This window comes from Hypanus sabinus, chromosome 7 (assembly GCF_030144855.1).
Source record: "Hypanus sabinus isolate sHypSab1 chromosome 7, sHypSab1.hap1, whole genome shotgun sequence".
In the NCBI taxonomy this organism is placed as follows: domain Eukaryota; kingdom Metazoa; phylum Chordata; class Chondrichthyes; order Myliobatiformes; family Dasyatidae; genus Hypanus; species Hypanus sabinus.
Genome location: NC_082712.1, coordinates 61,656,051 through 61,682,744, shown reverse-complemented (window position 1 = coordinate 61,682,744; position 26,694 = coordinate 61,656,051). Strand labels below are relative to the sequence as shown.

The window sequence follows — 26,694 nt, the reverse complement described above, 5'->3', positions numbered from 1 at the left end:
TTGAACACTTCATCCAATATCCCAGAGTTCAACGGCAGGCACTTACTCCGAGTGAGAATCATTGACAGAGCTGGACCGGCTGGACTCTGGAGTAAGGAAGATGAATGCTGGAGCACAGAAAGCGATTGCGGTAATCCGCAAGTTGGAGAACAAGGTTGGTGAATGCTTATGCCACGTTCGATTTTGCCGGTTCCGTGAGTTAAAATGTGGTAGTGAGTTTTCAGCGATTACATCGCAGTTCGTGTAGAATTGGCAGAGTACAGAAGGGAAACGCGTCTGTGACTGGTGCAGTTACCGGTATTGGATGTAATGCAGACCCCGGGGATGGTGTGTGGCCCGCATTCGACCCCAGTGACTGCAACACGTGGACCGGCTGTGCCGCAGCCCCGCATGTACTGTAATACCCCCCAGCCCCTCTCACAGGTACCGGGCTGGTGTAGAGCTGAGAAGGAGTGCAACTCGCATCCCTTCCCATGGCCAGATTTCACCCCCTCCCGTGGGTCAGGGTGCCCGCACTCCCCGGCTCAACTTGCTGCATCACCCGGGCTGCAGGCCGCAGGAGACCGAGGTGCCTGTGCTGGCCAGTCCGCCCCCCGCCTCCGGAACCTCACACAAAAACGCTAGAGAAACTCGACAAATCAGGCACGATGGGCAATAAAGAGTCAGCTTTTCGGGCCGAGTGATTTCCCTCCGTAGAGGCTTCCTGAGTTCCTCCGGTACTCGTGTGTGAGAAGCTGAAGGTTTCCAGCACCTGCAAGACCTGTCTGTGGTTTGCTAGATCCGCGCCTCGGGCGCCTGTCTCCACCATTCCGCGCTCGCCGAGAAGTGTGTGTGCAGAGAGAGAAAAAAATTCAAAATCTCCACCTGGGCCATGAGTTAAAGTGTATTTTTATTCCTTGGTGCGGGTGAGTTGAGCGCAGTGATTAGCGCGGAGTGAACAAAATGTCTCCTCTGTATTGGGCGGATCCGCTAACTGGGCCGACTAACTAAATGGCCGCCCGGCCGCCTCTGGCTGGCAGCCACTTCCCCCCGACCCGCCGCTGCCTCACACTCGTTGCCGAGGCAAGTAAATATCATCTGCAACCACGGCTTGCGGAGTGTCCCGGAGCGGTTTACAATTAAAATCCATTTTATTTTGAAGCGAAGTTATTATGGGGACAATTGGAACAGTCATGAAACAGCACCCCCACGTCAATCTTTACCACCTACACCAATCCCATTTGCCTTTATTAGGATATTATCCTAAGCCTTGTTTGTCTAAATACCTCATGAACATCTCACACAAATATACCACGGTGACCAGCTTTTCCTTTTTATTGTTGATTAGAGTTTTCCCCAGACACTCCCAATCTAGTGCCTATTACATCTTTTTTGTGTACTGGAGAGCAAATGGTGCGAGAAGGCAGCTCTGGTACTGCAGATGTTGGCCCTTGATTGATACTAAAGCCTTGAATAAAAAATAAACCCACGGTTTTCCGAAAAATATACAAAATGCTGGAGTCAGATTTAATACCATTGGCATATATTGTGAAATTTGTAACGCTGCAACAGAACATTGCAATACATAATAAAATAATTGCTATAAATATATATCTTTTTTAAAGTTAAATTAAATAATAGTCCAAAATAAGGGGGAAAATGTGAAAGAGTGTTCATGGGTTTAGTGTCTATTCAGTAATCTGATGGCAGAGGGGAAGTAGCTATTCTTGAAGTGTGCCTTCAGAATCTAATACTTCCTCCCTGAAGATGAAGAGTTGAGAGAATGAGAAGAGGTCATGTCCTGGGAGATCGGGGTCCTTAATGATGGATGTGGCCTTTTTGAGACCATCACTTTTTGAAGGTGTCCTGGTTGCTGGGGAGGCTAGTGTCCATGATGGAGCTGTGAGTTTACAACTTTATGCAGTTTATTTTGATCCTGTGCAGTGCCCCCACCTCATACCAAACAGTGATGCAGCCAGTTAGAATCCTCTCCATGGCACATCTGTAGAAATTTGTCAGTGACTTTGGATACATTTCCTCAAACTCCTAAAGGCACGGTTCTGCTTTTTTTTTATAATTGCATCAATATGTTGGGCCCAGGATAGATCCTCAACCCAGGAACATGAGAGTACTCACCTTTTCCACTTCTGATCTCGATGAAGACTGGTGTTTTTTCCTTTGTCTTACCTTTTCTGAAGTCCATAACCAATTCTTTGGTCTTACTGATGCTGCTATGCAAGCTTGTTGCTGCTACACCCTCAACCAGCTGATCTATCTCATTCCTATACGCCTTCTCGTCACCACCTGAAATTCTGTCAACAATAGTTGTGTCGTCAGCAAATTTAGGACAGTTTTTGAGTTGTGCTTAACCACAGCCATGGGTGTTGAGAGAATAGAGCACACATCCTTGAGGTGCGCCAATGTTGATTGTCAGCGAGGTGGTAATGTTATTTCCAATCTGCACAGAATGTGGTCTTCTGGTGAGGAAGTCAAGGATCCAGTGGCAGAGGGTGGTACAGAGGCCCATGTTTTGGAGCTTTTTGATCAAGATTCAAGATTCAAAAACTTTATTGTCATTCTAACCATACATCAGCTCTGCAGGGCAGAATGAGACAGCGTTTCCCAGGAGCAGTGCAATCATTACATAACAAACACAACAGGAAATAATAAACATAACAATAAATAGTAAAACACAACAGCCACATGTCAGTTAAAAACAAATTATAAGTGTCCAGTGCAAGTTAAAAGTGTCCAAAGCAGAGTCAGGTAGAGTAGCTGTTTAGCAGTCTGACCACCTGTGGGAGGAAGCTGTTTAGTAGCCTTGTGGTTTTAGTTTTGATGCTCCTGTAATGTTTACCTGATGGCAGAAGAACAAACAGTTCATGGAGAGGGTGTGAGGGGTCTTTAATGATGTCCCGTGTCTTCTGGAGGCATCGACTCTGAAAGAGGTCTTGGACAGAAGGTAGGGAGACCCCAATAACCACCTCTGCTCCCCTAACCACCCTCTGCAAGGCTTTTTTGTCGGCAGCAATGCAGCTGGAGTACCAGGTTGTGATGCAAAAGGTCAGCACACTCTCAACCATGCCTCTGTAGAATGTAGTTAAGATGTTAGTGGGGAGTGATGCTGGTTTAAGCTTCCTCAAAAAGTGCAATCTCTGCTGGGCTCGTTTCACAATCCCAGTGGTGTTCCTGGACCAGGTGAGATTGTCCAAGATCTGCACCCCAAGGAACTTGATGTTTTCCACTCTCTCCACTGTGGAGCCGCTGATGCTGAGGGGTATGTGCTCAGGCTGAGACCATCTGAAATTGACGATCATCTCCTTGGTTTTGGTGACATTAAGCATCAAGTTGTTGTCACTGCACCAGCTCTCTAGGTGTTTAACCTCCTCCCTGTACATTGTTTCATCATTTTTGCTGATGAGCCCCACCACTGTGGTATCATCAGCAAATTTAATGATCAGGTTCTCCTTGAACCTGGCTGCACAGTCATGTGTTAACAGTGTAAACAGCAATGGACTAAGCACACAGCCTTGTGGGGATCCAGTGCTCAGTGTGATGGAGTCAGAGATGTTCCTGCCAACCCAGACCGACTGTGGTCTCTCTGTCAAGAAATCCAGAATCCAGCGACACATGGCAGTGTTAAGGCCAAGCAGCGACAGTTTCTCCACGAGTCTCTGCGGGATGATGGTATTGAACGCTGAACAGAAATCAATGTACAGGATTCTGGCATAAGTGTCTTTGTTGTCCAAGTGAGAGAGAACTGTGTGTAGTGTGGTGGATATTGTGTCCTCTGTAGAGCGTTTTGGACGATAAGCAAACTGTAGAGGATCCAGCGATGAGGGGAGGCTGGCTGTGATATGAGGCTTGACAAGCCGTTCAAAACATTACATCACGATGGGGGTCAGGGCGACGGGACGGTAATCATTCAGACAGGCTACAACTGATTTCTTTACTACAGGGATGATTGTGGAGGTTTTGAAGCATCTGGGGACAATAGCTTGACTAAGGGAGATGTTGAAAATGTCCGTCAGGACATCTGCTAATACATTGGCACATTCCTTGAGCACACGTCCAGGGATGTTGTCGGGACCTCCCGCTTTTCGTGGGTTAACCTTGGCAAGGGTCCTCGGTGTTTGCTCTGAATCAATGATTGGAGCCGGCTGGTCAGATGGTAAGAGGGGACTGGCTCTCCCCCTTGCTGTAGTGCTTGATGCTTCGAAGCGTGCAAAGAATTTGTTAAGCCTGTTAGGAAGAGAGGCGTCGCTGTCATCAGTTTTCAGCCTGATCTTGTAGTCAGTCAGAGCTTTAATTCCCTGCCACATCTGTCTGGTGTCACCTGTGTCCAGAAGTGTCCATGTATTTTGCCCGCGTAGGCCCTTTTCGCTTTCCTGATCCCGAGTGAAAGCGCAGTCCTGGCTGAGCGAAGCGCACTCCTGTCCCCCGACCTGTAGGCTGTGTCACGGGCCTTCAGTAGTGAACACACCTCTGTTGTCATCCATGGCTTTTGATTACCAAGTGTGGTGAGGGTTTTCATCACAGTGACATCCTCCGTGCATTTGGCTATGTAGCTGATTACTGCCTCCGCATACTCTTCAATGTCTATATGGTCATCGTAGGAGGCTGCTGTTTTGAATATGTCCCAGTCTGTGTGCAAAAAACAGTCCTGTGGTGCTGAGGCTGCTCCTTTTGGCCAGACCCTTATCTGTCTTTTCTCTGCTCTCACAATTTTAAGCAATGGTTTATATGCTGGTGTTAACATGACAGATATGTGGTCAGAGTGGCCAAGATGGGGGAGGGGTGCTGCTTTGTATGCCTGTGGTGTGTTTGTATAAACCAAGTCCAGTGTGTTGTCTCCCCTGTTCTCAGAACAGTCAGAATGGTTCTGTTGAACACTGAGCTGCAGTCAATAAACAGCAGCCTGATGTAGGGATTAGCATTGTCCAGATGAACCAAGGCCGTTTGAGAGCCGATGACAAAGCACCCACTGTGGATCTATTGTGGCAAACTGCAGTGGGTCCAGGTCTTCGCTCAAGCAGGAGTTGATTCTAGCCGTAACCAACCTCTCAAAACACTTCAGCACCTCAGCAGGCAATGCATTTATGAAAAGGGATAAATAGTTGACATTTCACACCAAGACCCTTCATCAGGATTGGAAAGGAAGGAGGACAAAGCCGGAATAAGAAGATGGGGGAGAGGAAGGAATACAAGCTAGAAGTTGATAGGTGATGCCTGGTGAGGGGGAAGGTAGGTGGATGGAGGGGTAAATGAAGTGAGAAACTAAGGTGGAGAGCTGAAGAAGAAGGAACCCTATAGGAGAGGAGAGTGGACCGAGGGGGTGTGTGAAAGGCAGTGGAAGAGAAGCTGTAAGAAGGGAAGCGGAATGGGGAATTTATTGGAAGTTGGAGAAATCAGTGTTCATGCCATAAGGTTGGAGCCTAGCCAGACGTAATATGAGGTGTTACTCCTCTAACCTGAGTGTGTCTTCCTCGTGGCAGTAGAGGAGGCCACAGACCGACATGTCAGAGTTAGGAAAATCATTTATAAAATGGATTAAAACCTTAAGTATTAATCCTCAAGCTATAGTAGTTACAAATGGTCAGATTTCAACACCATTCCGCTTAACAAGGTCAACTAGACAAGGTTGCCCATTATCACCTGCCCTATTTGTATTGGCGATAGAACCATTAGCTGAAATAATTAGAACAGATTCAGATATTATGGGCTTTAGAGTTAACCAAGAAGAATATAAGATTAATTTATTTGCTGATGATGTTCTGATTTATTTAACAAACCCATTGCAATCGCTGCAAAAACTATCTTTTAGATTGGAAGAATATGGGAAAATATCGGGGTATAAAGTAAACTGGGATAAAAGTGAAATTTTACCCCTTACCAAAGGAGATTATAGTCAATGTTGATTAGTAACTCAATTTCGATGGACAATAAATGGAATAAAATATTTAGGTATAAGAGTCAATAATGATGTAAAGAATTTATTTAAACAAAACTATTTGCCATTATTAAAAAAATAAAAAGATTGTGGGAGTTTGTGCATTCTTTCCACTTGATATATTAATTCCATAAAAGGAGGGATTAATAAATCTTTAAATTTTTATAAAATTCAGGCGGAAAACCGTCTTCTCCTGGGGATTTATTACTCTGAAGTGATCCTAAAGCTTCTTCAACCTCTTTTAATGTAAAGGGCATATCTAATCCTTTCTGTTCTTCCAAATTTAATTTTGGAAGAGTTATTTGTGATAAAAATTTATCTATCTCAGCAATCTTATTTTGTGATTCTGATTGATATAATTCAGTATAATATTTTTTTAAAGTTTCATTAATTTCTAAAGGTTTATAAGTAATCTTATTTGCACTTGTTCTAATTGCATTTATTGTTTTAGAAGCCTGTTCTGTTTTCAACTGCCAAACAGGAATTTTGTGTGATCTTTCACCTAATTCATAATATCTCTGTTTAGTTCTCATAATTACCTTTTCTGTTCGATCTGTCTGGAGTGTATTGTAATTTTTTATTAACAAGTTGTCTTCGTTTTTCTTCTGTCATTTATCTTTGGGATTCTTTTTCTAATTTTGTAATATCTTTTTCTAATTGGTCTATTTCTGCCATATATTGAGTGAGTTGAGGAGATGAATGGGCAGAGGTAGCCATTCTTACACTGGTAGGATAAGTGCCAGGAGGGTGATTAGTGGGGAGGGGCAAATGGACAAGGAAATCACAAAGAGAGCGATCCCTGTGGAAAGTGGAGAATGGGCGGGGAAGACAGTGGTGTGTTTGGTGGTAGGATCCCTTTGAAGATGACAGCAATAGCAGAGCAGACGTGATGGGTGCAGAGGCTGTCAGGGCAGGAGCTAACCAACAAAGCTACATTGGTAATTCAAATCAAATCAAAGTACATGTATGTATGTCATCATACACTGACCTGTGATTCACTTTCACATGGGCATTCACTGTAGAGCAAAGAAATGCAATAGAATCAATGAAAAACTACACACAATGACTGAAAAGCAACCAACATGCAAACGAGGACATTGTACAAGTACAAAGTAAAATCAGATAAATAATGAATAGTCTAATCATACTGAGAAGGTGAGTTGTAAGGTCCTTGAAAGTGAGTCCGTAGGTTCTGGAATCAGTTCAGTGTTGAGGTGAGTGAAGTTATTCACACTGGTTCAGGAGCCTGTTGGTTCTAGAGTAAACACTGTTATTGAATCTGGTGGTGAAGCACCTGCGGCACCTGTACTTCCTGATGGCAGCAGTGAGAAGGGAACATGGCCTGGATGGTATGGGTCTTGATGATGAATGCTGCTTTATTGTGGCAGTGCTCCTCGTTGATTCAGTGCTTTTCCTCGCAGTTGGACTATTGACTATAGAGAGAAACAAAAAAAAATCAACATTTCAGAAGGCCATAAAGGTGTCTGACCAATTGCACAATAGCATATTGGAATAAACACAAGAGATTCTGCAGATGCTGGAAATCCAGAGCAAAATGCTAGTGGAAATCAGGTCAGGAGGTATCTATGGAGGTGAAATAACGGGTTAATGTTTCAGGCCTGGGAAGGAAGGAGGAGGAAGTCTGAATAAGAAGGTTGGGGGGAGGACAAGGAGGACCTGCAGGCAGCTGATAGATGTGACCAGATAAGGGAGAAGATGGGTGGGTGGGATGAAGTGAGAAGCTGGGAAGTGATGGGTGGAAGAGGTAAAGGGCTGAAGAATGAATCTAGTAGAGGGCAGTGGATCATAAAAGAAAGGGAAGGAGGGTGGGCACCAAAGGGAGGTGATAGGCAAGTGAGGAGAAGAAAAAGGGTAAAAGGGGAGCCAGAATGGGGAATGATGAAAGAGAGAAGGGGGAGTGGGTGGAAATTACTGGACGTTAGAGAAATAGATGTTCAGCACATCGATTGCGGGATGCCAGGGGAGAAATTATCAAGTCCCCAGCACTGGTAATTTGGTAATAGTGCCATCATTACCCATTATATGGATATTGGAATACTGGAGGGTGTACCATTATTTAAGAAGGGCTGCAAGGACAAATTGGGGAACTATAGGCTTGTAAGCCGGACATCAATGGTAATGGAAAGGATTCTGAGGGGCCAGATCTAGATGCATTGGAAAGACGAGGACTAATCAGGGATAGTTAGCATAGCATTGGGTATGGGAAATCGTGCCCACAAATTTGATTTGAGTTTTATGAAGAGGTGATCAAGAGGGCTGGTAAGTGCAAGACAATAGATATTGTCTACATGGACTTTAGCAAAGTTTTTGACAATGTCCAATGTAGGGGACTTGACCAGAAGGCAAAACACAAGGGATCTAGAGAAAGGTTGGTGGTAGTGGAGGGTTGCTATTTTTTAAGAGACTGGGTTTCGACCCTTCATAAGTACTCTTAAGAGGGCAGAAGCCCAAATGGATGATGGTTCCCAGTCTTGTGTTTTATGATTTGTTACTATTACATTTAAAGTCTTTGGATTAGATTGCACCATCTCCCTATCAAATTTATCGTGAGCTGCAACAGCACAAAGATATTAGCAATTCACGAGAATATCATTCCCTGGGACAGCTCAGTAGACCTAGATGGTTGAAAATCAAAAGAAAATTGCAGGTGCTGTAAATATAAAATAAAAACAATGCTGAAAATACACAGAAGTCAATGTTTTGGAGACTTTATCATTAGTGAAAAGAAGATAAAAGCCTAAAGCTGCAGGGAAGTTCAGGCGAGAAGGATGTCTGATACAATGATCACAGTGATGAGATATAAACGCATCATCTGGTCAATGAGTCAAATCTTGGGCAAAGAACGTAGAAGTTACAAAATGCAGGAGAATATTTCAAGCAGGGGATGTCCTTTCCAAGGGGCAGGGGGAATTAGCCAAGGTGATATGACAGATAGGTGACTGATGAAGTCTGAGAATTGACTATATCTGAGGTTACAGATTTCAACATTGAGTCTAGAAGCTGCAACACAACCAGAGTTATGTTCCTCCGGATTGTATTTGGCCTTTACTAGTCTTGGGATCAAAGATGACTTGATTCCTCTTCATTTCTGAGGTGTCTGTTGAAACCACTGGGGAAAACTGAAGATTTTGCTATAAGCAGCCAGGGGCCACTGAGGGAGCTTGTGAGATGATGCACTATTTCTGCCATGTAGGCCAAGCTTCATTATACTTCTGTTGTAATCAACAGCCAAGAATTCCCTAAAGGTAGTGATGACACTTCTATTCCAAGTAGATTTAGAAGTCCCCTTTAAGGGTCCTGTAGTTCTGTTTTATTGTCAGGGGCAATATTTTATATAAGGTAGAGGACTTTTTTATTTTGCTGATGTGGAGTATACCATCCACCCTCTTGCATGCTGCAGTTATTAAGCCACTGATGAATTCTGTAAGCCGCTACATACAAAGTTGTTAACTGCTTATTGTAGCTTATCTGCGGTGCTTCTGAGTGGAGTTCGTTTAGGTTAAATAGCTTCCTGTTAGTTTCACTTTGGCAGGAAGCTTACTGTAGGTGGGATAGATTAGGTTACTATTTTTTTAAAGAGTTGGATTGGCCTTGGCTCAATCTTGTTCACACTGAGATCATGGCTGGTGTTAAGCTAAACAGACTTCTTTTATGGACAGCCAAACTTGAGCAGGATTCTGCCCAGCAATTCCACTTTGACTAAGTTAGAGGCTTTAGAGACCAAAAATACATGTACTTATAGCTTTAGTGCTACACTCCACGTTCCTCTTGGAGTCGTCATGTGACATTCATGTTCGCACTGTGTTTTAGGAAGCACTTTTTCCATTGAGAAGAGATGTTTGTGGAGGTCTGGTGATGAATTTCCTTGAAACAGGCAGCAGTTGGATTAATCTTGTCTTGAATTAGGTGATGATTAACAACATTCCTGTGCTCCCCTGGCATTCCCAAATGTGGGTGCTAGGACTAGTTTTGTGACAGAAGTTCCTCTCCACCAAAGTTTAGAAACTCAGCAGGGTGCCATCAGCCCCTGAAGAACTTCTTTAGTTGACCATTGAATTTGTATCAAAAGTACACTGAGTAGTTTGTTGTGGGATTGTATCGAGAATGCTCTGAACAATCAGATCTTTATACCATTCCTTCCTGTAAATGCTGGCTGCCTTCAGTTTAAGTTCACTTGTTCTTGGCTATCAATTGGGCGAAGCCTGTATCTAAGCCATAGATGGTCTTGATAGCTCCCGAAAAACCCTTGTATGTCATGAATCTTCAGACCTTCTTTATTTCTACTTGCCATTTCTTCTTTAGATCATGGATTTTTTTTGTTAGCCTTTGGCTTTTTGAAGATGGAGCTGCTTCTGCTACACTGAGCCATGGTGGAATTTCCAGCACTTTGTAATTAATTAGTTCCCGGGGTGTGTCAATGTTCCATATGCTTTTTTTTTGCTGAACTCCATCCTATCACCACATAAATTTCTGGTTAATTAAATGTCGTTGAAATTGGTCATCAACATATTTAGTTAGTTGGTCACGGTTCATTGCACTGAATGGTAAAGTTAACTTGCCAACTTTTGAATTACTTAATAAATATTGCAATAAAGCAATGAGAAGCCTCAGTGTACAGTGAGACACAGATCAGTGTTTGGCAAGAACATAATGATAAAAGTAGGCTATTCAGTTGTTCAAAGGAAATGTATTATCAAAGTAAATGTATGCCACCATATACAAACTTGAGATTCATTTTCTTGCACGCATACTCAATAAATCTATAATAACTATAGTATTGCTGCCTTAATCTGTCATTCAGTTTCATGATTAATTAGCTTTCCTCACGAATCTTGTGGGTTCCTTTTCAGAGCTGGAAAAATCATTTGACCTGCTGTGGTTTTGTTCAACAATTGAACATTTCTTGTGTTAAAAGATAGATATTTATAAGCTACTGAACCAAGAAATGTCTGTTTTCCCTAAATAACCAACAAGAGTTTCCTCTGCATTCTGCAGCTTCCCAAAATGATACAGGTTTGTTAGTTAATTAGCAGTTGTAAGTTGCCCTTGAGTGAAGGTGACTGTTAGAATCTTCAGGTGGAGGAGTGGAAATGTGGAAAGAAACTTGGTTGGAGTAGGATCAGTTTTTTTTAGTTTGGTTGATGGTAAGACAAACTTGGTGACCAGAGGAGTCTGTATTATATCTCTCGCTGACTCCCACAATTTCCAAAGAAACCCTCTTTTAAAACTGTGTTAAAGATGAGTGGATGTTGGATACATTTTCTGAGAATTGCTTTTTTGTGAATTTTATTTAAACGACTTAGATCTTTTTTCATGCAGCATTGATAGGAGTTTCTGTATGTATGCAAAACAGCAACTACACTCAAAGCATTAGTTAAATATTGATGGGTGGTTTGAGCTTTTTAATGAAATCATCTGACCTAGCAACTGCCAGTGAGTTGTTTGATAATAAATCCCTTTGAGTTCTAATCATGTGCTTTGTATTAAAATGCCAATTATTCTACAGTTCATCAGGTGATAGCTTTACCTTTCTTTTTCTATAACCTTGGGAATTTTGATAGGATGTGTGGAAGCAATAATTTTCCTTTACAGGTTACTTTCATTCTTGATAGGCTGAAATAATTAAGTTATTTGCTCTTCCCCGCCCCCCCCCCCCCCCCCCGATAGATGCTGCCTGAACCTACCGAGTACTTCTTGCTTTACCCATATTTATTTTAGATTTCCAATACTTGCGGTTTTATGATTTATTTTGTATGATCTGTTGTAAATGTATTAGAATCAGGTTTAATATCACTGACATATGTCATAAGATTGTCCATGGTGTCCATGTAGCAGCAGTACAATGCAATACATAATAGAAATAAAAGGAATTACAGTAAGTATATAACAAATAGTTAAATAAGTAGTGCAAAAATAGAGATTAAAAATAGTGAGGTAGTGTTCATGGGTTCAATGTCCATTCAGAAATTGGATGTCAGAGGGGGAGGAACTGTTCGTGAATCCTTGAGTGTGTGCCTTCAGAATTCTGTACCTCCTTCCTGAAGGTAGCACTGAGAAACAGGGCAAGTCCTGAGCAATGTGTGTGGATGCTGCCTTTCAGGCATCACTTTTTGAAGGTGGATATTTTATATACCGGTAAACTAGAAACTTGCTATTAGCTTTCAGTGTACACTGTACTTCCATCTTCTGCGAGTTACAAATGTTAACCCTTTGATTAAATGCATTCAGAAATTTTGTTTAGTGAAGCTGCCGTACACTTAGACATAAATTATCATTTTCAGGATTTTGCATTTACACCTCCCTGCAGACTGATGTTTATGCCGCGTATTCCTTGATCACCTTTTTGTCATTTAATCTCTCTTGCCTTCCCCTGCATGGGATCATTTGGTCTTTTCAGCCTTTCTCTTCTTTCTATGCCAATTTAATGCTTGTTTTATGTCAGTTTTAACCATTTATAGTTATGGTAAAAGATTGTCAACCTTAAAAATTTGCCTTATCTACCATCATGTCCCTGACCAGCTTAGGATTCCTTTTTTCTTATTTTAGCATTCCAACATCCAGAGGTTTTTGTGCTTAAGTGTATTTCAGAATATGTTTGTGCATGTTATAAAGCACTGTTGTCATTTGATTTATCAAAGTTATCTTTTTATTGTTTAAAGCAAGAATTCCTAACCTTTTTTTATGCCATGGACCAATACCATTAAGCAAGGGGTCCTTGGACCCAGGATTGGAACCCCTGATTTAAAGCAAGTCAAGTTTATTGTCATTTGATTGGTTGTGTTGGAAGAGCCTGCTTGGAGCAGCACTGCTGGCATGCAATATCAAATAAGCAGGGTTCACAAGAAAAAACATAAATTATACAATGTTTTTTTTTCAAAAATATCGAAGCCCAATTTAGTGCAAAGCAATCATAGCGTTGCCCAACTGTATTGGTTATGGTGGTGCTGGCTGGTTCAAGGTCCAACTAGTTAAAGGAAAGCAGATGTTCTTGAACCTAGTGGTGTGGACTTAAGACCAGTATTTCTTGTCCAGTAGTATCTGTGATAGTATGGTCACAATGGTGAGGATCTTTGTTGATCGAGGTCTTCTTGAGGCAATCTTCCAGTGCATACGGCCAGTGGAGGCGAGTCCACTACTCTGCAGCTGCTTGTGTTGCTATACATTGCTATTTCCATCCACACCATACTATATACCATGGATTCCAGTTCATTAAGCCATCGATTCATTGAGTAAGCCCTTATTCTGCCATCATATTTGACCTACAATAATGAACCACTTCATGCTTATCTGGGTTGAAGTCCATCTGCCACTTCTCAGCCCAGTTTTGCATCCTATCAATGTCCTGCTGTAACCTCTGACAGCCCTCCACACTGTCCACAACACCCCCAACCTTTATGTCATCAGAAAACTTTCTAACCCATCTCTCCACTTCTTCATCCAGGTCATTAATTAAAAAATTACTAGAGAAGGGGTCCCAGAACAGATCCCTGAGGCACACTACTGGTTACTGACCTCCATGCAGTATATGACCCGTCTACAACTACTCTTTGCCTTCTGTGGGCAAGCCAGTTCTGGATCCACAAAGCAATGTCACCTTGGATCCCATGCCTTCTTACTTTCTCAATAAGCCTTGCATGAGGTACCTTATCAAATGCCTTGCTGAAATCTATATACACTACATCTACTGCTCTTACTTCATCAATGTGTTTAGTCACCTCCTCAAAAAATTCAGTCAGGTTCGTAACGCACGAACTGCCCTTGACAAAGCCACGCTGGCTCTTCCTAATCATATTATACCACTCCAAATGTTTGTAAATCCTGCCTCTCAGGATCTTCTCCATCAGCTTACCAACCACTGAAGTAAGATTCACTGGTCTATAATTTGCTGGGCTATCTCTACTCCCCTTCTTGAATAAGGGAACAACATCCGCAATCCTCCAATCCTCCAGAACCTCTCCTGTCCCCATTGATGATGGAAAGATCATCACCAGAGGCTCAGCAATCTCCTCCCTCACCTCCCACTGTAGCCTGGGGTACATTTCATCCGGTCCCGGCGACTTATCCAACTTGATGCTTTCCAAAAGCCCCAGCACAACCTCTTAATATCTACATGCTCAAGTTTTTTCAGTCTGCTGCAAGTCAACGCTACAATCACCAAGATCCTTTTCCATAGTGAATACTGAAGTAAAGTATTCATTAAGTACTTCTGCTATTTCCTCCGGTTCCATACACACTTTCCCACTGTCACACTTGATAGGTCCTATTCTTTCACATCTTATCCTCTTGCTCTCCTCATACTTGTAGAATGCCTTGGGGTTTTCCTTAATCCTGTCTGCCAAGGCCTTCTCATGGCACCTTCTGGCTTTCCTAATTTCCTTTTTAAGCTCCTTCCTAGTAGCCTTATAATCTTCTAGATCTCTAACATTACCTAGCTCTCTGAACCTTTCATAAACTTTTCTTTTCTTCTTGACTAGATTTACTATATCCTTTGTACACCACAGTTCCTGTGCCCTACCGTAACTTCCCTGTCTCATTGGAACGTACCTATGCAGAACTCCACACAAATATCCCCTGGACATTTGCCACATTCCTTCTGTACCTTTCCCTGAGAACATCTGTTCCGAATTTAAGTTTCCGTTCCTGCCTGATAGCCTCATAATTCCCCTTACTCCAATTAAACACTTTTCTAACTTGTTTGTTCCTATCTCTCTTCAATGCTATTGTAAAGGAAATAGAATTATAATCACTATCTCCAGGTTCATTTTGCAATACCAAATTAAGTACAGTCTATCCTCTTGTAGGCTTATCTGCATATTGTGTCAAGAATCCTTCCTGATCACACCTAACAAACTCCACCCCAACTAAACCACTCGCTCTAGGGAGATGCCCGTCGATATTTGAGAAATTAAAATCTCCCATCACGACAACTCTTATTATTACACCTTTCCAGGATTCATTTCCCTGTCTGCTCCTCGATATCCCGGTTACTATTGAGCAGCCTACAAAAACACCCAGTAGAGTTATTGACCCCTTCCTGTTCCTAACCTCCACCCAGAGATACTCCATAGACAATCCCTCCATGATGTCCACCTTTTCTGCAGCTGTGACACTATCTCTGATCACACCCACCTCTTTTTGCCTCCCTCCCTGTCCATTCTGAAACATCTAAAACCTGGCATTTGAAGTAACCATTCCTGTCCCTGAGCCATTCAAGTCTCTGTAACGGCCACCACATCATTGCTCCAACAACTGACCCATGCTCTAAGCTGATCCGTTTTGTTCACAACACTCCTTGCATTAAAATAGACACATCTCAAACGGTCCATCTCAGCGGGTCCCTTCTCCATCACCTGCCTATCCTCCCTCTCACACTGTCTCCAAGCTTTCTCTATCTGTGAGCCAACCGCCTCTTCCCCAGTCTGTCCCCCAACAATTGTAATTTAAACTCTCCCCGGTCGCCTTAGCAAACCTCCCCGCCAGGATTTTGGTCCCCCTGTGATTCAAGTGCAACCCACCCTTTTTGTACAGGTCACACCTGCTCCAGGAGGTCCCAATGATCCAGAAATCTGAATCCCTGCCCCCTGCTCCAATCCCTCAGCCATGCATATATCTTCTACCTCATTCTATTCCTATACTCAGTGTCACGTGGCACAGGCAGTAATCCCGAGATTACTAACTTTGTGGTCCTGTGTCTCAACTTCCTTCCTAACTCCCTGTAGTCTTTTTTTTTCAGGATCTCTTCCATTTTCCTACCTATTTTATTGGTACCAATATGTACCATGACCTCTGGCTGTTCTCCTTCCCACTTCAGGATATCGTGGACATGATCTGAAACATCCCAGACCCTGGCACCTGGGAGGCAAACTACCATCCGAGTTTCTTTCCTGCATGCACAGAATCGCCGGTCTGACCCCCTAACTACAGAGTCCCCTATCACTACTGCCTTTCTCTTTCTTTCCCCATCCTTCTGAGCCACAGGGCCGGACCCTGTGCCAGAGGCACGGCCACTACTGCTTCCCCCAGGTAGGCTGTGTTCCCCCCCACCATCCCCCAACAGTACTCAAACAGGAGTACTTACTGTCAAGGGGTACAGCCACAGGGGTACTCTCTAATACCTGACTCTTCCCCTTCCCCCTCCTAACTGTGACCCACTTGTCTGTCTCCCGTGGCCCCAGAGTGACCACCTGTCTGTAACTCCTTTCTATCATCTGCTCACTCTCCCTGACCAAATGAAGGTCATCGAGCTGCAACTCCAGTTCCTTAATGTGGTCCCTTAGGAGCTGCAGCTCAACACACCGGGTGCAGATATGGCCGTCTGGGATGCTGGAAGATTCCAGGACTTCCCGCATCTGACACTGAGCAAAGAAAACCGGCCTCACACAAATACTACTTTCGTTTCGCAATTAACACAGGTAAACCTACCTTGCCTCGTCCCGTTACCGCCTAAGCCCGTTGAGCCAAAGCCCTCTCACTCTGCAGCCCGCTGGACATGGCAGTCTTCTTTTTAAACTTTTCCCGCTCTACTGGCTGTTGTCACGTGCCTGCGCAGTCTTGCCTCTCTTTACCCCAAGTAGTAAAATGCCTTCACTCCAGAAATCCTTAGCCGTTCCTTTCACAGCCACCTTGCTTTGAATCTTGTTCAGTTACAGTTACAGGATAATTCCTTTGTCAATAACTATTTGTGACTAATACAGTTTTATTGTACTGTTGTAGTATTGATGGTGTTCTAATTTATTCTGTATTTCATTTCAGTACTTCACCTTTTTTAAACTATTTCCATGAAAATTCGTTTGCTGCACTGTCCTATGTTCTTTTCTGTTATAACTTGATAGGTTCCTATATGTAATGGCCCAGTAAATATTTAAAATCAGTCCTAAAGTAGTACAATGTGTTATGGGTTGAATGTTACTAAATTAGTAATGTTGTGCTTTTCAGAAAGATTTTGAAATGATACTGAAGGAGTCGGGAAGCAAGCTGGTCGTTATTGACTTCTCTGCAACATGGTGTGGGCCTTGTAAAATGATTAAGTCGTGCTTCCAAGTAAGTATTAATAGAATTATACTGTTCCCAGAAAGCCTTATGGATGCTACACAGAGAGCTCTTTTTCACAGTTGGCAGCTGGTCTGGAATCAGTAGACTTTTGGATAGCCATTCATGAGAAGGACATGGGGTGGTTAGCGCAGGCCATGATCTCACTGAATGATAGTACAGGCTTGATTATTTGAATGACTTACTTGTGATGCTATTTCTTGTTTTCCCTCTCTCAGTCCAATACATTTGAAGTTGTAGCCAAGTTTGCATGCATTTAAAGTAATTCAAGGTAAATAGGTTATAACGTCCGCTTGAAATAGTTTCGGCCCAGCCTATCTTCAGAATCAGGTTTATTATCACTGTCTCATGATGTAAAATTTGTTGTTCTGCAGCAACAGTACAATGCAGAAACTCTTTATAAAATTATGAAGTAAAAAGGAATACTGAGGTCATGTTTACGCATTGATCAGAAATCTGATGATGAAGTTGTTCCTGAATCATTGAGCATGGACTGTCAGAGTCCTGCATCCGCATCCTGATGGTAGTAATGAGAAGAGGGCATATCCCAGACAATGAAGGTTCTTAACGATGGATGTTCCCTTCTTGAGGCACCCCCTCTTGAAGATGTCCTTGATAGTGGAGTTGTTTCTGTGGTGGGCCTAACTGAGTCTACAAACTTCTGTAGTGTCTTGTGATCCTATGCATTGAAACCACCATACCAGTGTTATGAGGGATGAACAGCTCTGATGGGCAGAAGGGTGCAGAATTGCCTATGTTCCCCCCCCCCCCCCCCCGGGAGAATCACGAACCGTTACTGTTGCTATGCTGCTAATGAGATGGAGAGATGTAAGGGAAAACATGCTGGAACTGGAATTTCTGCTAGAGATAAAGCAAGGGGAGAGAGACTTGTTCATTCACCATATTATGACTTCTGAAAGACTGATGGCTTCTGAGAGGGTTGTTTATCTTGTACCATTCTGTTCATTAAAATTCATCAATGGACAGCCAGAGTGGGCTGGATTGATGGACAAAGCCATTCAAAATTGATTGACAACTGAGACCCCATGAGTAGGGATAAAAGTGAGGTCTGGGGAGACACCCCTCAGACACACCAGGAGACACACTAGTGAGCACTGCTTGAGTGTTGGAACCCACGAGAAGGTGTGGGGCATCGGGGACCGAACAAAGGATCAGTCAGTTTAACTCTCAGTGTTACAGCAGGGCCGGTGGGGGCTTGTGTGTGTGTCCACTCATGCCAGAGTGACGAGTCCACCACAGAAAAACAGTCTAGCTGAAGGACAGAGGGGTCATACCTGAATGGCCACAACAGAATGACGGATCAAGAACATAAAGGAAGGTTTGCCTGCCTGTAGCTGTTACTGCTTGCTCGCGTGCTCTCTCTCTCTCTCTCTCTCTCCAACGATTACAACACAACAACCAACATCTACCTCAGCACGTATGAACTAAACTGAACTTTATACTTACATATGACAATTCATTATCCCCTAGACAGTGATAGAGCTTGTTTATTATTGATTATTATATTACCCACATTTTTAGGTTTATTATTACTAATGTGTATTATCTATAAATTTGCATTATTGATATTGATTTGTATATTTTTACTAATAAACACTTTTGAAAATAGTACCACCAGACTCTAACGGATTCTTCTTTCTCTGCTGGTTAGACACCCAGTTACGGGGTACGTAACACCAGGCTGTGATGCATCCAGTCAGAGTGCTCTCCATTGTACATCTATAGATAGTTGTAAGAGTCTTTGGTAACATACCAAATCTCCTCAAATTTCCAGAGATGTAGAGCCGCTGGTGCGCTTTCTTCTTGATTTCATCAGTGTGTTGAGTCCCAGGATGGATCCTCAGAGATGTTTTCAACCTAGGAACTTAAGCTGCTCACCCTTTCCACTGCTGACCCCCTTAATGAAGATTGGTGGATGTTCTCCAAAGTCCTGTTCCTGAAGTGCACAATCAGTTCTTTGGTCTCACTGACATTGAGTGCAAGGTTTATGACACCACTCAACCAACCAATCTGCCTTGTTTTGTCTCCATCTGAAATTTTACCAATAACCATGCAAATTTATAAATGGCATTTGAGCTATGCTCAGCCATACAGTCATGATTGTAGAGAGAGCAAAGGAGTGGGCTAAACACACAATGTTCAGGAGTATCTGTGTTAATTATTAGGATATTGTTGCTGATCTATACTGACTGTGGACTCCCAATAAAGGAATTTGAGAATCCAGTTGTAGGTTTAGAAGCTTGTTGATTAATACCGATGGTATTAAACAAAAAGCAGTAATTAATGTGTTTTTTGCTGCTGATTAGATACTGCAAAGTCAGTGAAATTGAATCTGCTGTAGACCTGTTGCTGTGGTAGGCTAATTTGGTCCTTGCTGAGGCAGGAGATAATTATAGCCACAACCAAACTTTTGAAACACTTCGTTATGGTAGATATGAATGCAGCCAGTTAATGGTCATTGAGGCACCAGTATGATTCCTAACCTCTTGAAGCAGATGGGAACCTCAGACTGATTGCTTTGGGAAATATTTTTTAAAATGTACGTACATTCGGAAGAAATATTTAGAGTGGTAGGTGCTTGGAACAGGCAGCAAGTAATAGTGGAAACTTACAATATTGGGGTAAGAGACTGAGATAGACAATAAATATGAAGGGATATAAATTGTATACGGGCCAAAGAGTTTAGCTCGACGTGTGTCAGAGGTCAGCTCCTGTGTTGTAATGTTCCATGACATTCTTCAAACATTTTAAGTGTGCAGTAAGTGGATAATACAGACTAAAAATTAAGTGTCAAGAATGAAATAATGGGGAAATTATTAGGGAAAAGAACATATTGTGATTTACTTCCATTCAGTGGTAATAAGGTTCATCTGCATATAAACACTTTGAAAGCTTGAATCACGTAACTTCTAAAGATCTTGCGCAACAAAAATCCATCCTGAGCAGACCCGTTCTTCCCATTCAGCATTAATTTCACTTCCACTGATTATTGTTTCTGTGTACCTTTTTGCAAAATGCCTAATAGTTATGGGAGTTAGGAGGCAGGGGGTGGTGTTGGAGGGAAGGTTAGAGATTATTTTATCTTCACATTCATATACACCTCCTCTACACATTTGCAGCTAACTAAAAATATTTTATTTCTCCAGAAACTGGCAGAAGACAATACAGACGTAATTTTCTGTGAAGTAGACGTGGATGATGCAGCTGTAAGTCAGAATACTTCAGACTGAATATTTCAGTAATGTTAAATATATGAATAGTACATTGAGAAAGTTCACTGGCGTTGTGGTACAGAAGTCTACATAACATCGTCTGATATCCTATACCAAAGGAGGTGTAAAGGTTCCTCAAATCTGCCTTGATTCCAGTCATTAGCAGAACAGTTGCAGGTTCAATGACCAACATTACCAACACCTGAAACATCGAATTGTGCTCTGCACCAAAACCCTTGTGCTCATATCATTCATAGTAAATTAACCTTGCAGTCCCTGCATTAGAGTGCCATTGATGTTCTACAATGTGGGATCTGATGCATTCACGTAATCACAGAACCATTCACTGTAAACTTTACACTGATTGGATTGCATTGAGCTCTGTGAAATTTAACTTGTGGTTTGTTATTTCCAGGATATTGCTGAACAATGTAGCATAAACTGTATGCCAACATTCCACTTCTACAAGAATGGAGAAAAGGTAATTCAGGTTTTGTTGGGGACAGGGTAGATAAAGTTACTATAATTGTTACCCTGGTTCTGCTCATAACTTGAGCACCAAAATGTAAATGGATGTTTGTGTAACTGAGATGGGGAGTAACTAACTGGCAAACCAGGCCTTCTGTTCATCCTGAACTAATTTACATAGAAACATAGAAAACCTACTGCACAATACAGGCCCTTTGGCCCACAAAATTGTGCCAAACATGTCCCTATCTTAGAAATTACTAGACTTCCCTATAGCCCTCTATTTTTCTAAGCTCCATGTACCTATCCAAAAGTCTCATAAAAGCCCCTAGCGTATCCACATCCACCACCGTTGCTGGCAGCCCATTCCACACACTCACCACTCTCTGAGTAAAACACTTACTCCGACATCTCCTCTGTGCCTACTCCCACGCACCTTAAACATGTCCTCTTGTAGCAACCATTTCAGCCCTGGGAAAAAGCCTCTGACTATCCACACAATCAATGCCTCTCATCATCTTATACACTTCTATCAGGTCACCTCTCATCCTCCGTCGCTCCAAGGAGAAAAGGCCGAGTTCACTCAACCTGTCTTCATAAGGCATGCTCCCCAATCCAGGCAACATCCTTGTAAATCTCCTCTGCACCCTTTCTATGGCTTCCACATCCTTCCTGTAGTGAGGCAATCAGAACTGAGCACAGTACTCCAAGTGGGGTCTGACCAGGGTCCTATAGAGCTGCAACATTACCCCTCTGCTCCTAAATTCAATTCCACAATTGATGAAGGCCAATACACCATATGCCTTCTTAGCCACAGAGTCAACCTACGCAGCTGCTTTGAGCATCCTATGGACTCAGACCCCAAGATCCCTCTGATCCTCCACACTGCCAAGAGACTTACCATTAATACTATATTCTGCCATCATATTTGACCTACCAAAATGAACCACTTCACATTTATCTGGGTTCAACTCCATCTGCCACTTCTCAGCCCAGTTTTGCATCCAATCAATGTCCCACTGTAACATCTGACAGCCTTCCACACTATCCACAACACCTCCAACCTTAGTGTCATCTGCAAACTTACTAACCCATCCCTCCACTTCCTCATCCAGGTCATTTATAAAAATCACAGAGTAAGGTTCCCAGAACAGATCCCTGAGGCATACCACTGGTCACCAACCTCCATGCAGAATATGAACCACCTGCAACCACTCTTTGCCTTCTGTGGGCAAGCCAGTTCTGGATCCACAGGGCAATGTCCCCTTGGATCCCATGCCTCCTTACTTTCTCAATAAGCCTTTATGGGGTAGCTTATCAAATGCCTTGCTGAAATCCATATACACTACATCTACTGCTCTTCCTTCATCAATGTGTTTAGTCACATCCTTAAAAAATTCAATCAGGCTCGTAAGGCATGACCTGCCCTTGACAAAGCCATGCTGACTAATCATATTATACCTCTCCAAATGTTCATAAATCCTTCATCTCTGGATCTTCTCCATCAACTTACCAACCACTGAAGTAAGACTCACTGATCTATAATTTCCTGGGCTATCTCTACTCCCTTTCTTGAATAAGGAAAGTGCAACATCTGCAACCCTCCAATCCTCCAGAACCTTTCCCATCCCCATTGATGATGCAAAGGTAATCGCCAGAGGCTCAGCAATCTCTTCCCTTGCCTCCCACAGTAGCCTGGGTTACATCTCATCCAGTCCCAGAGACTTATCCAACTTGATGCTTTCCAAAATCTCCAGCACATCCTCTTTCTTAATATCTACATGCTCAAGCTTTTCAATTTCCTGCAAGTCTGCACTACAATCACCAAGATCCTTTTCCATAGTGAATACTAAAGCAAAGTATTCATTAAGGACCGCTGCTATTTCCTCTGGTTCCATACACACTTTCCCACTGTCTTACTTGATAGGTCCTATTCTTGCTGTTCACATACTTGTAGAATGCCTTGGGGTTTTCCTTAATCTTGCCCGCTAGGGCCTTCTCATGGCCCCTTCTGACTCTCCTAATTTCCTTTTTAAGCTCCTTCCTGTTCGCCTTATAATCTTCTAGATCCCTAACATTGCCTAACTCTCTAAACCTTTTAAAAGCTTTTCTTCTTGACTAGATATATTACAGCCTTTGTACACCATGGTTCCTGTACCCTACCATAACTTTCCTGTCTCATTGGAACGTACATATGCAGAACTTCACGCAAATATCCCCTGAACATTTGCCACATTTCTTCTGTACTTTTCCCTGAGAACATCTTTTCCAAATTTAAGCTTCCGTTCCTGCCTGATAGCCTCATAATTCCCCTTACTCCAATTAAACACTTTCATAAAGAAGATAGAATTGCGATCGCTATCTCCAAAATGCTCTCCCACTGAGAGATCTGACACCTGACCAGGTTCATTTCCCAATACCAAATCAAGTATAGTCTCTCCTCTGTAGGCTTATCTACATATTGTGTCAAGAAATCTTCCTGACCACACCTAACAAACTCAACCCCCATCTAAACCTCTTGTTCTAGGGAGATGCCCATTGATATTTGGGAAAATAAAATTTCCCATCACGACAAATCTGTTATTATACACCTTTCCAAAATCTGTTTCCCTATCCACTCCTCAATATCCCTGTTACTATTGGGCGGCTTACAAAAAACACCCAACAGAGTTATTGACCCCTTCTTGTTCCTAACCTCCACCCACAGAGACTCCATAGACAATCCCTCCATGACGTCCACGTTTTCTGCAGCCATGACACTATCTCTGATCGATAGTGCCACACCCCAACCTCTTTTGCGCCCCCCCCCCCCCCCCCCCAGCCCCAGGTCCTTTCTGAAACATCTTAAACCCAGCACTTGAAGTAACCATTCCTGTCCCAGAGCCATCCAAGTCTCTGTAATGGCCACCACATCATATCTTCAAGTACTGATCCACACTCTATAAGTTCATCACTTTGTTCACAACACTCCTTGCGTTAAAATAGACATATCTCAAACGGTCCATCTCAGCGGGTCCCTTCTCCATCACCTGCCTATCCTCCCTCTCACACTGTCTCCAAGCTTTCTCTATCTGTGAGCCAACTGCCTCTTCCCCAGTCTGTTCAGTTTGGTTCCCACCCCCCAACAATTGTAGTTTAAACTCTCCCTAGTAGCCTTAGCAAACCTCCTCGTCAGGATATTGGTCCCCTTGGAATTCAAGTGCAACCTGTCCTTTTTGTACAGGTCACACCTGCCCCAAAAGAGGTCCCAATGAATCAGAAATCTGTATCCCTGCCCCCTGTTCCAATCCCTCAGTCACGCATTTATTCTGCACCTCATTCTATTCCTATACTCACTGTCACGTGGCACAGGCAGTAATCCCAAGATTACTACCCTTGCAGTCCTGCTTCTCAGCTTCCTTCCTAACTCCCTGTAGTCTGTTTTCAGGACCTCTTCCCTTTTCCTACCTATGTCATTGGTACCAATATGTACCACGACCTGTTCTCCCAACCACTGCAGGATATCTTGGACGTGATCTGAAACATCCTGGAGCCAGGCACCTGGGAGGCAAACTACCATCTGAGTTTCTCTGACGCCCTGACCATAGAGTTCCCTATCACTACTGCTTTCTTCTTCCTTTCCCTACCTTTCTGAGCCACAGGGCCAGACTCTGTGCCAGAGGCATGGCCACTGTTACTTCCCCCAGGTAGACTGTCTCCCCCTCCTGCCCCCAATAGTACTCAAACAGGAGTACTTATTATCAAGGGGTACAGCCACAGGGGTACCCTCTAGTATCTGACTCTTCCCCTTCTCTCTCCTGACTGTGATCCACTTGTCTGTCTCCCGTGGCCCCTGTGTGACCACCTGCCTATAACTCATTTCTATCATCTCCTCGCTCTCCCTGACCAGGCAAAGGTCATCAAGCTGCATCTTCAGTTCCCTAACTCGGTCCCTTAGGAGTTGCAGCTCGACACACTGAGTGCAAGTAATGCTATCTGGGAGGCTGGGAGACTCCAGGTTCTTCCACATCTGACACCGAGCACAGAAAATGGGCCTCACACACATACTACTTCCTCTCTGCAATTAACACAGTCAGCCTATCTCACCTTGTTTCTACCTAAGCCCATTGGGCCAAAGCCCTACCACTCTGCTACCCACTCACATCGCTGCCGGCCGGATATGGCGGTCTTCTTTTTAAGCTTTTCCCACACTACTGGCCGACATCACATGCCTACAAGGTCTTGCCTTTCTTTTATCCCGAGTAGTAAAACTGCCTTTGCTCCGGAAATCCTTAGCCGTTCATCTGCAGCCTTCTTGCTCCGAATCAAAATCATTTGTTCCCCTTTTCTTAGCTGTCCCGTAACTTCCCACTGCACGGAAATGCTGATGGAGTAGCTGGAAACAAGCCCTCCAAGTCATTGTCCTCCTCCATTTATGACAGCCCTTGCCTACATTGGGTATATCTGGTGGAAAGGTGTTGGGTAAATTTCCGAAGTTTCCTCAGTAGGCTCCACTCCGTCTAACAGGGTTTCCATAAGCTTTAGCAAGGTGACTTTGTCTCTGTAAACTGAGCCAGAAACTTTAAGTGTCTTTCACTGACCCTATTCATACTGTTGATTAACAACTATTTAAATTACATTTCTGCAGCAAACTTAACACAAAATTTAGAGGCAGCAGACCCTTGAATGCAAATTAGTTCTGACAAATGTCTCTGAATGTCTACAGTAAAGTATATAAATGCATATTTAATGTTTGTTTTTAACTTTTGTTTCTTTAGTTGTTCGATTTTTCTGGAGCAAATGAATCAACTTTGGAAGAAAAAGTTAAAGAGCTGCAGTAGTGGTCATTAATCCAGTAAATAAAAGTCAATAATCTGTTTAACGTGCCTGCAATGTCAAGATGTTTCAATTAAGTTTCTAAGTATAAAAATCCACTTCTGCTTTCCAAAATCTGGTTACAGGCTTTGCTTTAACATATATGGTCATCTAATCTGATACAAAAAGTTCCGAATGTACAGTATATTATCAACATCAATTGTTAGCCCTACTATTTGAGTGCTGAAGGAATGATGTGACAGCCTAGCACTGGTATTTACTCATGGTTTTAAATTGAAACCGTGTAACTTGTTTTTGAGCAGAAGTATAGCATGTTGTACTTTAAATATGCTTAGATTTCCAATTGGGATAAACTTGATTAGCACTCTGGAAGAAACCAGGCTCTTGTAAACAGATCAATTAAGTGTAGACTTGAGGAAAGATTTTGAAGCATGAATTAGTCCAGAGATATATGGCAAACATATAATAGTGGTGATATGTTATACTGTGCATCTGAAGTTCTGTTTTATTGACTTACATGGAGCCAGGTTTAGAATGTGGAACAGCAGACCCTATGATATTTAAGTGCCTTGTATATTCAATGCAAGGCAAATTCCTTTTCAACTTGCTCACATATTTTAGGAATTCCTTTTTTGTTCTACAATTTGACAAGTCGTGGGTCCACATTCTTGCAAATTACAACTGGTCTTTGTGCATTTTCTCCCGCAGCTCTTATTTCAGCTAATTTCTATTTAATGTAGAAGTCACCTGAAGGATAGTTCACTGCAAGAGTAAATTTATTTGGAAGTTGGATTGCATAGCTGCAGCTTTTATCAACGTTTTAACAAAAAATAAATTTATTGCTAGTTATTGTTTCTACATTAAACCATTTCTCTGTGCAACAATTGGTATTTCGTTTTATCACTACAAATAATTTACCCACTCTTGAGTTCTTGCATAAACTAGTGTTTGATGTACCTCTTCATGTGCAAAATCTACATATCTGTTCAAATTGACTTCTGAATATTGAAGATTGGAATAAACAATGACTGTAACAAATGGATAAAATAAGCAGATTTGTAATTTGCTTTCTGCTTCATTCTGCTGTGGGTAGCTTTGTGTTTGTAGACAATCTATTTAAGGATGCAAGCCTCATCTGAGAATAAATGTTGAATAAATATTTTTAATAATTGAGTGAGA

At 42.6% G+C, this 26,694-nt stretch overlaps 1 protein-coding gene across 1 annotated transcript; it reads left to right on the top strand.

Annotated features, from left to right (window-relative positions):
• LOC132396834 (thioredoxin-like) lies at nucleotides 1-26,694 on the top strand. The gene is made up of 5 exons (XM_059974814.1): nucleotides 1-154; nucleotides 16,886-16,990; nucleotides 20,167-20,226; nucleotides 20,648-20,713; nucleotides 25,458-26,694. The coding sequence occupies exons 1-5, from the start codon at nucleotides 101-103 to the stop codon at nucleotides 25,518-25,520; spliced, it is 348 nt and encodes a 115-aa protein (XP_059830797.1). The 5' UTR covers nucleotides 1-100; the 3' UTR covers nucleotides 25,521-26,694.